Here is a 14,813-nt window from a genome sequence, read left to right as displayed (position 1 = left end):
ATACGCATGCTCCAGGCCATGTACCCACTGACACAAAACCCTTTTCTGGGGACTGTGCGCATCTTCATGACTCCAGCCTGACCCTCCGATGCATCTCTTACCAGGTGTTTCACCTCTGTTTGGATCCTGTGTTATACATGAAGGGCAGCAACCAGGGAAGACCGAAACGCAAGAACAAGGACTGATCCTACCAGACAAGAGGCAGTTATCTGACATTTTATAAAGGGCAAATCAAAAGCAATCAACACCCAACAAAATACTGTTGCGTAGGCCAGGGTGATCGGCCGAGGATACTATATACTATAGCAAACCTCGCAAGCGCCGTAGGGTTTTAATGTAAATTAAGATGCCGAAACCTCTTTGCATATTTAAGTGATGCACTTCAAAATTAATTAATACATATTTAAGAGACGTCTCCTTGAGCAGCTGTTATTTACTTCCAGAGTTTCTCCACATTGACACGGCTTTCTTTGTTCTCCCTCTGAAGTTACTCAGCCTTCCGCGGCACTTTAAGAACACGCAGTGGTGTAAAACTGAGCATTCTTTTCTCCCAGAGAGAGATGAGTCTTTCTGATAACTTAATATTTTAACATTAAACATTCAAGCAATTTTCCAAAACAGAAAGGTCAAATTCTACTTACAGCATCTGCTTGCAAGAGACAAGCAGATGCTTAACGCAAACTACACAAATACTGGCAGCAGCAAACATGATCAAGGAGAGGCAATCAATCTTCCCCCTGTGGATTTAAAAATCAGATTTCCTCTGATGCCAGCCTGCTAAATCCCAGTTACCGGTGTGTGCATGCGCGCCTCATAATTTAAGGCCAAATTACAGCCCTTTCCTCTGCTTCTGAAGTGCTCAGATCCAGTACGTGGAATTGCTGTAATTGAATAGAGACGCCATGAAGTATTTGAGGTGCCTTCTAAATACCTTGCACATTCAGGAGATGGATATTGTTCCAAGGTGTCTCCCCACCCCCTTTCACTGCCGCTCATCGAGAAGGAGATTGAGACTGGGAAGGGCAGCCATGAAGGAGCTAGAAAAGATTCTGAAGTGTAAGGATGTGTCGCTGGCCACCAAGATCAGGTTAATTCATGCCATCGTATTCCCTATTATTATGTATGGGTTTGAAAGCTGGACAATGAAGAAAGCTGATAGGAAGAAAACAGATTCCTTTGAAATGTGGTGTTGGAGGAGAGTGTTACGGATTCCGTGGACTGCCAAAAAAACAAATCAGTGGGTTATAGATCAAATCAAGCCTGAACTGACCCTAGAAATAACATTTTATCTTTTTCAGTGAGAAAGCCCTTTTTCTACAAAGGATTTCATTCATTCTAAATGTATAGCATGAAAATGTTTTACAACTTTTCTCAATTTTTCAAGTAGAAAAACCGGGACATTTTGGGGAGCCTTGAGGAATAAAAAAACCCTTAGACCATAGATATATAGAATATATTCATTTTTTGTCTAAATGTTAATTAATATGCAATTAATATATTACGATGTGTTTAATCATAATACATTATTAAAGAGTGCTGTAGTATAGGAAAGTTGAGAAACTCTTGTCCAGACCTTGGGGCTGGTGAGATACGATGCCACCTCTCTCTCAAGCTTTCTGTACTTGTCAGAATGCTTGTGGGGAGACATGGCTTTATCTCATATGTGCTGTTATGGATAAGCTAAGAAAGAGCAGGAAAAGAATTCACAACGTGTACTGCACAGTCAAGCCAGCCAGCCATTCTTTGGATGATTTGACTGCATGTGACAGGGTCAGCACCCTTTTTAAATTAAAGAGCCAAAAGACATCAACATTTAGAGCAAGGGACAAAAAAAAATAAAAAAAACCTGTATAAGAAAGCCCATTTGAAGAACTGAAAATATACAACTAAGCATTACTGATAATCCATAATGTTTCAGCAGCCTAAGCACTGGCTGTTGCAGGTTCTTTATTAGAAAGTGGAACTTGTGAGATCTCATAAGTCAGAAAATATACACAGATGCACCCTGGGCAATGGCTTTAGTGCTGTGGCATAAATCTGCACATGGTTTGCACTTAGAATACTGGCAACTGTTCACCTTTATCGTTTCCCTTTTTGGAAAGGAGCCCTCTAGAGAGCCAGCGTGGTGTAGTGGTTAAGAGCAGTGGTTTGGAGCAGTGGACTCTGATCTGGAGAACCGGGTTCAATTCCCCACTCCTCCACATGAGCGGCGGGGGAGGCTAATCTGGTGAACTGGATTTGTTTCCCCACTCCTACACATGAAGCCAGCTGGGTGATGTTGGGCTAGTCACACTCTCAGCCCCACCTACTTCACAGGGTGTCTGTTATGGGGAGGGGAGGGGAAGGTGATTGTAAGCCGGCTTGATTCTTCCTTAAATGATAAAGTCGGCATGTGAGCCATGGCTCAGTGGTACAGCATCTGCTTGGCATGCGGAAGGTCCCAGGTTCAATCCCCGGCATCTCCAGTTAAAGAACTAGGCAAGTAGGTGATGTGAAAGACCTCTGTCTGACACCCTGGAGAGCAGCTGCCGGTCTGAGTAGACAATGCTGACTTCGATGGACCAAGGGTCTTATTCAGTATAAGGCAGCTTCATGTGTTCATGTGTGTTCATGTGAAGCCTGCTGGGTGACTTTGGGCTAGTCACAGTTCTCTCCGAACTCTGTCTCAGCCCCACCTACCTCACCAGGTGTCTGTTGTGGGGAGGGGAAGGGAAGGCGATTGTAAGCTGCCTTGAGGCTCTTTAAAGGTAGAGAAAATCAGGGTATAAAAAACAACTCTTCCTCTTCTAACCAAAACTGATTAAGACTCTGGGCTCTGCTCAAACCATTTTACCTCGACACAACTCCTATGGCACCAGCAGCGATGACATTTTTTTAAAAAGTTAAATGAGTATAAAGGAGAGAATCAAGCAGCCTTATTTCTCCCCCTTGTTAACTTGCATCACTGTAGCAACACATTATAGTTTCACCTTCCCGGTAATGAATGAATGCGACTCCTAGCAAGTCAGCATCTGTAAAAACACAACTCTCATCACCCCTGAATAGTCATTATCGGCGTCTCTAATGTACTTTCTAAATGCCTTCCTAGGATTGTGTTTGTAACACTTGAAAAACATTAGACTGTTTATTAGCCGGCGTTCTGGGTTTGAACAGCACGGATTTCTTGAAACGCAATTTCGAAGCTGTGATGATTTTATTGGAAAATGTGCAGTACGACAAGAATTAGTAACTTCCAACGTGGTTGGGGGAAAAAACCTCTGGTGGCGGAAGGGTGCTAAGCTTCTTTCTGATCTTCGAATGTGAAATTCAGTGTTTTAAAGAACTAAAACATTGCCACTTTGTAAGCTTTCTTGATAAAACATTTTTATTTTAAAAGCCTGTACTATACAACACCCAGTGTGATGCTGGGCTAAAATCCCTGAATTTTAATGTGTTTTCCATCTTTCTAGCCGTTTTTTTTTTCCAGCGGCTCCTCCCTGAAACAAGACCAACCTTTAAAACCACACAATAAAGTTAATTCCAAAACTTCAAAACAAACCAAGCGGAATCAAAATGAATAGCCTTTACCCGCTTCTTTTAAAAATATTATTATTATTATTTTATTTGAATATAGAATACAAAAGGGAAAAAAGGGAAAAAAGGGTAAATAAGCGGTTTAAATTACATGTTCAGCTGTACGTATGTTGAATTTAAAGTACGGTAAGAATTACTCAGTGCCTCTATAAAGAAAAATCAAGTGTACACTGTACACAGATTGTGTGTGTGTGTTCACTGTAACTTGTGAACAGAACTACTGATATCTCTTTGTTGTTGTTTGCTTATTTGTTACGGCCAATGGCCAGCATAAATATCCCTTTGAGTTAGGTTCTTATGCCTGTTCTGAATCAGCTTTTTAATGCTTGCTTTATTCTTTTTGTAAGGTGCTTTGAAGGCGCTTGCTGAACTAGAAAAGTGGGATACACTTTTTTCTCAACAAATTAAGAAGAAAAATCTGTTTCTGAGTGAAGGAAAAAACTCCCACCTATGCCCAAATATCAAACATTTGGGAAACAGTGAGACAGAAGATTTTAAGAAGATTAGATTATGCTGTGTATTACAGCCCGATAAGAACAATTGTGGCAGAAGATGCTAGCAATTTCTCTCTCTGAGTTTACCAATATGAGCCATAAACCTCTTCACACGATCTGCATCAACGCCGTTTGCCCAGTAGCCTTCTTTCTTGAAATGCGAACCAACGATCAAGGCATTTGCACCCAAGTAGCCTTTCACATTCTCCAGAGTCACTCCAGATCCAATCAACACGGGAATCTTCACAGCACGTCCGACTTCTAGAGGAAGTTAAATAGGAATCTCGTCATCAACCCTCTGAAGCAGGCAAGCTAGAGTCACAATTTTTGTAAAAAGTAACAAAATCCATGGCACTGCTGCCCCATGATTCTTTTAAGTGTATGCTCCAAAAATTCCAGAAATACAGAGAACTAGTTTTATAAGCCACTATCACATGAGCATGCCAAATCTGAAAAGAACAGCTTATAGACAAATTTTCAAATTCTCCTAACAGAATAGTATTTGAACTGGGTTTGATTCCCCACTCCTCCACATGAGCAGCGGAGGCTAATCTGGTGAACTGGATTTGTTTCCCCACTCTTCCACATGAAGCCAGCTGGGTGACCTTGGGATGGTTACAGCTCTCTGAGCCCCACCTACCTCACAGGGTGTTTGTTGTGGGGAGGGGAAGGAAAGGTGATTGTAAGCCGGTTTGATTCTCCCTTAAGTGGTAGAGAAAGTCGGCATATAAAAACCAACTCTTCATCTTCTACACTGCTGAGGATAGCGGTAAATTCTCTGTTATTGGTGGCCCTGAAGAACAACGGAGAAGCTATTGGTCTTGTCCAGTTTTTGGAGGCAGGAGAACTGTCTTCTTTGGGGAAAGGGGGTTGGGCAGATTCATGGAAAGGTCCATCAATGGGTACTCATATTCAGAAGCAGCAAACCCGTGAATACCAGTGCTAGGAGGCAGGATCAGGGGAAGGCCCCGGATTCTATGCTGCGTTTGTTAGCCCTCCAACATAGCTGGCTGGCCACTGTCAGAAACAGAATGCTGGACTAGGTGGACCACTGATTTGATCCAGCAGGGCTCTTCAAAGTGCTCCCGCCATGGCAGAGCTCTAGATGCAATTCCTGATATGGAGAAGTTCTGTGTAAATGCAATTGCTAGCCAGATTTACTTGGCTGAACTCCTTGTCTGTAGGGGAGTTGAGCTCGTCGCTAGATCACCTCAATATTGGTTTTTTTAAAAATACTATATTTAATTTAATTTTTTGGGGTACAGAAAGAAAAAGGAATAGGGAAAAAGGGGAAAGATTATATTTCTGTGTCCAAGTTTAGTCAGTGCACTGGAAACATACAGTGCACACTGCAAACATACATCTGAAATCAAATTAACTTGAAGTACACCCCGTAGTTTCTGAGACTGTCTATTAATGCCCCATATTATTTATCTTTTTTACAATAAGATACGTTATATTTCATTTTTATAGATAAGATCACCTCAATATTGTTGTTCAATGACCAACTTCAACTCAAACGCCACGTTGAGCGGTTTTGCATGTGCCCAATAGTGACACGTTCTAAGGTCATGCCCTTTTGTGCATGTTATTTCCCTGAAGTTGAACGTGCTTGAGCTGCTGGAACAAAGGTGAAAAGCAAAAATGGGTAGCTCCAGAGACCATGAGGGAGGGGGCCATGGCGTAGTGGTAGAACATCGGCTTGGCGTGCAGAAGGTCCCAGGTTCAATCCCCGGTGTCTCCAGTTAAAGGGACTTGGCAAGCAGGTGGTGTGAAAGACCCCTGCCTGAGACTCTGGAGAGCCGCTGCCGGCCTGAGTAGACAATACTGACTTCAGTGGACCAAGGGTCTGATTCAGTATAAGGCAGCTTCATGCGTTCATGTGTTCTGTGCTACCTGTGAGCAAGATGAAAGCTGAGCTGGTGGGTAGTACAGCACCCCTGCGTCAAAGCACCCAACCAACGTTAAGGAATTTTAATAGATGATATAACAAGATTCTTAAATATAATTGCAAGAAACACACATCAAGGGTGGCAGCTTATGCTGTTATTAGTCCAACAACTCCGTCCTAAAAAACATACATACTCAAAGTAACTCAAAGCATTTGTAACAGCACTAGCAAAATGGGACTCACACTGGTGTCCATCAGTTATTGGTTGTGCTCCACTCTTCCAAACGTTTTTCCTGCTGGAATGTAGCCGTTCACAAGCTAAATATCTCTCTCCCTCCCTTATTAAGAGTTATGTTTTTAATTTACCTTCATTAGTAATAACCTTTAAAAAAAGGTTAGGAAGAATGTCATCATTCATGAGCTACGGCTAGACAAAAACGAAGCCTTTCCATTTTTTTAAATAAAAAAACCCCTAGAAACAAGATGTCAAAATGAGAAATATCACGCACGTCCGCTTACATGATTATATGCCTTACTATGACAGCTACTTATTCCGGGCAGTAATAGGTGGCAGCCCTGACCTGGATGGCCCAGCCTAGCTTGATCTCGTCAGATCCTGGAAGCTAAGTAGGGTTCGCCCTAGTTAGTACTTGGAAGAAAAACCTGGGTTGCTGCGTAGAGGCAGGCAATGGCAAACCACCTTTTATTCATCTCTCGCCTTGAAAACGCTACGGGGTCACCATGAGTGTTACAACTTGATGGCACTTTCCACCACCAATAGAAGAAGAAGAGTTGTTTTTTATATGTCGACTTTCTCTACCACTTAAGGGAGGATCAAACCAGCTTCCAATCACCTTCCCTTCCCCTCCCCACATCAGACACCCTGTGAGGTAGGTGGGGCTGAGAGAGTGTGACTAGGCCAACGTCACCCAGCTGGCTTCGTGTGTAGGTGCGGGGAAAACAAATCCAGTTCACCAGATTAGCCTCTGCCGCTCATGTGGAAGAGTGGGGACTCAAACCCGGTTCTCCAGATCAGAGTCCACCGCTCTTAAACACTACACCATGCTGACTCCCAATAGGTGGCAATTGCACAGGACATATCCAATAATGTCTACATCAAAGGTATAGTAGGTTTCCCATGAAATATTTTATAGATTTTTGAAAGGCTTTCAACTTTGACACTTATAAAAAAAGAAAGGAAACCTCCAATAAAACACAGGATGTCAGTGAACATCCAAACAGAACCTTGAACCCTGGGTAATATCAGTAACAGGGTTGACATCAGAGCTCATAACCCAAAGAAGGACACCTCCTCTCTGGTGATGATGTATCTATAAGCTCCCAAGCTCTCACCTTCCAGTTCTTTGGGATCCGCCTCCAATCCAGTTGCAGTTCCTGTCAACACGACTCCATCAGCCAGAAATAACTCGGCAGCCTTCGCGGTCTCTGCTATGCTGATGTCAGCTGTCAGAACGTGAGCACTGGAAACAGCGGGAACACCAGTGGTGATTTTTTAGCATTCATGCCCATAGTCCTCCGCTGCAATGCACATGACTTGCCGAGCAGCCTGGCAGCTCTGTCAGTGCGCTCTGGGGATACCTGTCCATTAAGCTACGGTGACCTTCATGGGTATACCTGTAACAGGCATTCTCTGTGCCTAGCAAAAAATATGGGGTAGTTTGACAGTAAGAAAATTGATCCTTGGACATTCCCAGAGGGTATCCTAGAAAGCATTGCACATAGATAGGGTTGCCAACTTCCAGGTACTAGCTGGAGATCTCCTGCTATTACAATGGATCTCCAGTCGATAGAGATCAGTTTACCTGGAGAAAACGGCCACTTTGGCAATTGGAATCTATGGCAATGATGCCCCTCCCCTCCCCAGGCTCCGCCCCCAAAACCTCCCACCAGTGTCAAAGAGGGACCTGGCAACCCTAATTGCACATTGCTCCATGTTCTACATTCTTCCCCGTTTCCGTTACTTTAAAAAGCCAGATTGAGTATTCGTTGCCTGCAATAATGAAACTCATTGGAAGACTCGCTTGGACTGCATCCACATCCTCCTTGGAGACTGGGCTATTGCTCTGCTAATGCAACAATTTGCAAACTGGATTCTCTTGTGTGGACAAGCCAATCTAGTTGCACACGACTGCAATATGCAACGATGTTTGGATAAAGCCTTGGTGAGGAAGTGGCTTTTTATCAAGTGTGAGCTGATGCCCATTAACATTTATAGGAAAAAAATGTTTTTGGCAAGAAAAACCTGGGATGTGGTTTGGTATAGTGCAGCCCGATCTCGTTGGATCTCGGAAGCTAAGCAGGGTCTGTACTTGGATGGGAGACGACCAAGGAAGACTTTGCAGAGGAAGGCAATGGCAAACCACCTCTGCTTAATCACTCGCCTTGAAAACCCTATGGGGTTGCTATAAGTCACCTGCGACTTGAGGGCACTTTACACACACACACACACAGGAAAAGCTGGATCATTACTTCTAAAGCGAAATTTTATCATAGCCCTCGTTGCCGACAAACTAGGTACTCAACAGCACATTTTAGAACAGCTTCTATTCACCTGTGTTTCTTCTTAACATCAGCAAAAATTTGAACATGTTCTGCTCCTATTTGCTTCCGGTATCTTAATAGGTCTCCAGCACAGGCATCTAGAATCCCTTCATCTGCCACGTGAGAGAAAACAAATCCTTCGGCTCGAATAAAGTCAAGACCTACAAATGAAAATAAGCCGAGATTACAGCGATAGCGTTCAGTGAAGGCCAGTGAGAATCAGTTAATCATGGTTTGCTACAAGATGATCCCTCAAAACGAAAAAGGATGTTTTACGAGGGGGTTAGTGGTGCATTGATATGTTGGGTGTATACTTAAAGGATTCAAAATTCAAATGACTGCTCAGCTGTGGTGTTCGTCAATTGACCTACTCACCCTCTTTCTTCCTAATTTACCATGCAGATATTCTGTTTTTAAAAGTCACTGCAGCATCAAAAGCAACGATGCCAGTCCTCTTGTTTTCCAAGGGACCAGTCACCCCAGTTGAGGAAAACATCACATCACTAAGACAATGAGCCAGCGTGGTGTAGTGGTTAAGAGCGGGACACTCTAATCTGGAGAAGTGGGTTCAATTCCCCACTCCTCCACATGAAGCCTCCTGCGTGGCCTCAGGCCAGTCACAGTTCTCTCAGAACTCTATCCCTTCATCCGCCACGTAAGCGAAAACAAAGACTATGGCTCGAATAAAGTCAAGACTTACAAATGAAAATAAGCCAAGATTGCAGTGATAACGTTCAGTGAAGGCCAGTGAGAATCACGTGGAGGCAGGCAATGGCAAACCACCTCTGAATGTCTCTCGCCTTGAAAACCGCAAGGGGTCGCTGTAAGTCAGCTGCGACTTGATGGCACTTTACAGACTCACAGGACGTGATGGGCAACAAAAGAGAAAATGAACGGTGTAGCAAACAGCGCCTTAGACACAGGAAAACTTGCCTGGTTTTTCCCCCACCTTTAGGAGTCTCTGCTGGCCCATCTGCAGGTTTTTTTTTGTGCGACTGGCTATGGTGGCACTTGCCCATTTTAATATTATTATTCGCCAATATAATGGATCCTGCATTGTAAGGCGAAGGAATTGCTTTCTACAGAGAGTCAGACCGTTGTTCCATGTAATCCAGTATTGTGCGACTGGAAAAGTCTTTGCAGAGATTCCTAGATTCTTCAGCAGGAGAGGTTAGGGGTTCAACCAGGGATCTTCTATAAACAAAGCATGTGCTCTACCATAGAATCACAGTCTGAAGTAGAACTCTCTGGGGATCAAATCTATGACTCAGCTTTACTAGCCACACCCAACGATTAAATGAACTAACCAGCCATTGGCCCAGCACTGAGATAAGGGCTGAGAAGACGCAGAAAGCCACACAGTGCTTTTTAACTTCCATGCTAATTGTTATATTGAGAAATCAGATGCAAAAAAAAATAAAGCTGGAAAAAAATATAGCCCAGACTTTGCGCACATGGATAGCGTGCTGCAGAATGCTACCAAGATGACAAAGTGATAGCTGCCGTGTAAAAAGCACCCATGTTTGTATCTTTATCACCTCTATAAATGTTCCAGGAAGTCAGTAATATGCGTCGTTCAGTGCAGCCTCAAACAGATGTAGTTAATTAAATCAGGATCTATGCACAGGAAATTATGCACTACTAAAGAACGCGCGGTACACCTGTTAATAATGAAAGCAGTTGTGAACGAACCTTGGCAAACTGTTTCAGACAAGGGAGAACGCTGCCGTTCTTACCCAGAGAAACAAGGAAGAATCAAGATGGCACCTGGTTCGAGCCAAGACAAATTATTTTCTTTGCTGTTCAAAAAGCAAATATATATATATATATATACGTTCTGCTATAAAGCTGTCCCTGTAATCAAGAATGTGCAACAGTGGTCTCTCAAAGGGTTGCCGACTTCTAGATAGGTGTTCATTTAAAAGAGAGCCTGCGCAGTGTAGTCCTTAAGAGCAGTGGACTCTAATCTGGAGAACCAGGTTCGATTCCCCGCTCCTCCACATGTAGCCTGCTGGGTGACCTTGGGCCAGTCACAGTTCTCTCAGAACTCTCTTAGCCCAAGCAGAGACAGGCAATGGAAAACCGCGTGCTACATCTATGTGGGGCTCTGATGCATGCTGAAATGTGCATCTTCATACAGCAAAATCATGGGAGATCTGATCACAGATCTCCCACAGTCAAGCCTAGTTTTGCCATAAGATGTTATCGACATATCTTTATTTTCTTTCATTTCCCTCTGCTATCAGAGTCTCTCACAAATATTCTTGCAAGAGATTTAAAAAAATTGTAAAGGTAACAAAAATCCAACTATGTACTGGTGTGCCTAAGCTCATCTTCTGTAGCCTAGGTAGAGACTAAATAAGAGTTGGGATGCTTCCTCCCATCAGATTAATGGCAAAACCCTCCTTGTGGGAAACGGGACACTTCTTTTTACCAGATCCGTTTGAAACATCCAGTCAGATCTCGCTAAGTATGTACAGGTAGGGTATGCCTTGGGGATCCCTAGTCTACTACACCCAGCATGGTGTAGTGGTTAAGAGCATTGGTTTGGAGAGGTGGACTCTGATCTGAAGAACCGGGTTTGATTCCCCACTCCTCCACATGAGCGGCAGGGGAGGCTGATCTGGTGAACTGGATTTGTTTCCCCACTCCTACACACGAAGCCAGCTGGATGACCTTGGGCAAGTTACAGCTCTGTTAGAGCTCTCTCAGCCCCACCTACCTCACAGGGTGTCTGTTGAGGGGAGGGGAAGGGAAGGTGATTGTAAGCTATTTTGAGTTTCCCATAAGTGGTAGAGAAAGTCGGCATATAAAAACCAAGTCTTCTTCTTACCAGTGCAGAAATAGGATGTGCATGTGATTTGGGACCACTAGAAAGAGCAGAAAACCAGACACAGCCATATCGGATTTGAACCGGGGGCCCATCTTACGGCAAGAAGCACATTCGCCTGAAAGAATGGCGCAAGCGCGATTCAGGCTCTTGGAAACGGGCGGCATCAATTAAGGCTGACATTCCGTAAACACCTAAAGCAGTTTAAGTGGTACTTGGATACCTACAAGAAAACTGGATTTTTTTTCCACAGTAGATTTTTACAACAGTAATCGTTTTACATCGAGGCTTTACTATGGCAATGAAAACGGGCTTTGCTTGCCAGTTAACCAGGCAGCAGGATAGCCTTTAAAGAGGCAGTTTTGCATTTCAGAACCCTGAAAACAAATCATCGTTCAATAAAGATTTGTTAATACAAAATTTGCCTCTTTAAGGAGGAAAAAAAAAGCACCAGTCAAGATTTTAAGACCCAATTTGAGCTGGCATTTCTGAAAGTAAGAGTAATTCTCTCATGAGTCAAGTTTGTACAAGTTTCTGTTAAGAGGAGCATTAAAAAAAATCTGTATTTTGTAGGTGTTCTTTCAGAGTTAGGAATAAAATAATAATGCAACCGTGCACAGCTAAATTCATATTTAGAGAACAGCAGAACCCTCTCTCACTCACACACACAGCTAGTTATACCTGACCCACTGTCTTTTTTAAAAGAGGAGATAAAACAGGAAGAGGAGGAGGAGAATGCAAGAGAAACAGGAGGATAATGGCCATGTATTGCGCAAAACGATGAGTCCCAATTAGGGATGCCAGTTCTGGATTGTGAAATTTCTTGAGATTTTGGGGGTGGAGCCTGGGGAGGGTTGGGCTTTTGGAGGGGAGAGGCCCCAGTGGGGTGTGATGCCACGGAGTTCACCTTCCAAAGCAGGCATTTGCTCCAGGTGAACGAATCCAGCATGGTGTAGTGGTTAACAGCAGTGGTTTGGAGCAGTGGATTCCGATCTGGAGAACCGGGTTTGATTCCCCATTCCTCCACTTGAGCGGCGGGGGCTAATCTGGTGAACCGGGTTGGTTTCCCCACTCCTACACATGAAGCCAGCTGGGTGTCCTTGGGCTAGTCACGGTTCTCTCCGAACTCTCTCAGCCCCACCTACCTCACAGGATGTCTGTTGTGGGGTGGGGAAGGGAAGGTGATTGCAAGCCTGTTTGATACAGGAAGGTTTATTTGCAGCTACAAGTTGGGAAGAATTACACCTACAAATCTGTTGGGATAAGAAAATATGACAGACAGACAGATAGATACACACACTGGATCGTGGTTTGACTTTTGGCACAGAGATCTAGTGCATCCATCAGACTCTCCCAAACTGTGAAAATTCTTTTCTTTTTCAAGGTCCACTTTTCTAATAGTTGCAGAGAAAAGCAACTTTAGGAGACAACAGGATGGGTACTGGGTGTGGTTTCCCTGGCTAATAGGAGAAGGGTCATAACGGGTTGCTAGAAATTTGAATATAAATCCAAGTTATGAGAAACTGCACTGATGCTGAGAAGCTATTCAGAGGCCAAATTAATTCAAAATAAATGCAGAATAGAATGCTATCTCGGAGAAGAAAAAGGACAAAATCATTCAAAGAGTAGTTTCAAAAAACTGTAGGAAGAATGTTAAAGAGAAAGAAGAGTAAACACTGTTAAAATTATAGCGTGCTCCTTCACATGAAGACAGATCTGCTGTCTAATCAATTCTGCCCATTGACTGAAGAGCCTGGTAGTTTAAGTAAACCAAAGCATTCATCTGCAACAGTGAAAGAAGAGGGGGGAAAGCATCATAGTTTTCTGAAAATAAAATATAACATGAAAAAGTTGTGCCAAATCTAGGGAAATAGATGTTAGGCATTACAGACAATTCATCTCTCACAGTTTGCATCAAGATGCATTAAAGGGATTGTAAAAAAATAATGTATTGTTTTCAGGATTAATTACCTATCTTTCTTAAATCAGACACACTATAAAATAAAATGCTAAACCTTTCCAACTGGCATTCCAGCAGACTAAAACAAAACCGTGCTGGCAGATTTTGTATTATTGATGCTTTTAAGCTGTAACACAAGGCCCACCAAGAGTTTTGCGTACACAGTTAACCGTCTTCACAGCAGCCCTATAAAATAAGGCGGGGCACTGTTATTCCCATTTTACAGACAGGGAACACCCCAAACCCATCCCTAGGGTCTCCCAAGAACTGCATATATGAGCTCACATCTGAACCCAGATCTAAGCTGGACATACTATCCAATGGATCACAGTAGCTCTCGTTGTCCAGGTTAATTTAATTTATTCTTAAATGAATTTCATTAATTTGACGGAGATATAATAGTTCATTACAGTAGATTGTAGTGATATCCTGAGGTATGACTGGAATTAGATCGGCAGTCATAATGAGTCAAATTAATCCCTAGTACCATTACATTGAACTAAAGGGGGGGGGGAGAGCCACAAATGGGTATTTATCATTAAGAGGGGTAAAGCAATTGTTAATATGATTATGGGAAGGGAGCTCATCTCAAGATGGAACAGAGACTTATAGCTTGTTTCCCTCTCCAAAACAGAAAATGCCTGATAGTAAAATCACATGGCATTTCCTAAACAAAACCATTTTGTCCTTACCATAGTTAAACACATGTGCTCCCTGCTCCTTCTCTCTTACATGTGAGTTCCCATCTTCATTTTACCGCTTCATCAGCGTTAACACAAACTGTGGTTAGTTTTAAACTAGAGTCTGCAACCAGGGTTAAAGCTCCTTTACAAACCCTGGTCGAAGCTAGTCATGGTTAGAGTTAACTTAGGTACATACATAACAATACAGCATGGTTAGTTCCTAAAAGGAAAGGAAGAGGGAAATTCACATAAAATAAGAAAGGAAAGAATGGTTAGTGAATTGGCAACATTTTGTAAGTGGGCAACATGCAGTTAAAGAAAGACTCTATCCCCTCCCTCTTTTGGATTTTAAACTCAAACTTTCCTTTGAAAAAAACTTCCACATATTGCATTTGAGATATATTTCCATCAAAAACCAAACTCCCTGTACCTTGGTTGATCTTGATCATAATAAATGAACTGAATTTCCAGGGGACCCAGGGTGGCCAGCTCCAGGTTGGGAAATACCTGGAGATTTTAGGGGTGGAGACTGAGTAGGGCAGGGTTTGGAGAGGGGAGGGGCTTCACTGCCATAGAGTTCAATTGGCAAACAGTTAATTTTCTCCAGGGGAACTGATCTCTGTCTCCTGCAGATCAGCTGTAATCGTGGGAGATCTCCAGCCACCACCTGGAGGATGGCAACCCTAAGGGGACCTAGGGTAAAAATGCCCCACAGGATTGTTTGTTTGTGGTTACCATGAAGGACTGTATCTCTCCAGAGTATTTAGAATGGTCCCCTTGATTTGTGAATAAACTCATGGGGTAGAAAAAGTACAGTGTT

General features: G+C 43.0%; 1 protein-coding gene across 2 annotated transcripts in view; it reads right to left on the bottom strand.

Moving 5' to 3' along the window:
* The window catches only part of C17H19orf12 (chromosome 17 C19orf12 homolog), a 53,791-nt gene that overhangs the window by 22,720 nt on the left and 16,258 nt on the right, over positions 1-14,813 (bottom strand). The window contains exons 4-6 of one of the 2 annotated variants that reach the window (XM_056862657.1): positions 8,531-8,681; positions 7,312-7,439; positions 4,102-4,328 (exon numbers count right to left, since the gene is read on the bottom strand). In XM_056862657.1, the coding sequence (XP_056718635.1) occupies positions 4,129-4,328; positions 7,312-7,439; positions 8,531-8,681 (479 nt within the window). In that variant the 3' untranslated portion in view covers positions 4,102-4,128. Of the gene's footprint in view, positions 1-4,101; positions 4,329-7,311; positions 7,440-8,530; positions 8,682-14,813 lie in introns of those variants that run through there. The other variant, XM_056862658.1, reaches the window with a different exon arrangement.

Source organism: Euleptes europaea, chromosome 17 (genome assembly GCF_029931775.1).
Source record: "Euleptes europaea isolate rEulEur1 chromosome 17, rEulEur1.hap1, whole genome shotgun sequence".
In the NCBI taxonomy this organism is placed as follows: domain Eukaryota; kingdom Metazoa; phylum Chordata; class Lepidosauria; order Squamata; family Sphaerodactylidae; genus Euleptes; species Euleptes europaea.
Note: the sequence above shows the minus strand (reverse complement) of the source record. Positions and strands in the feature narration are given on the sequence as shown.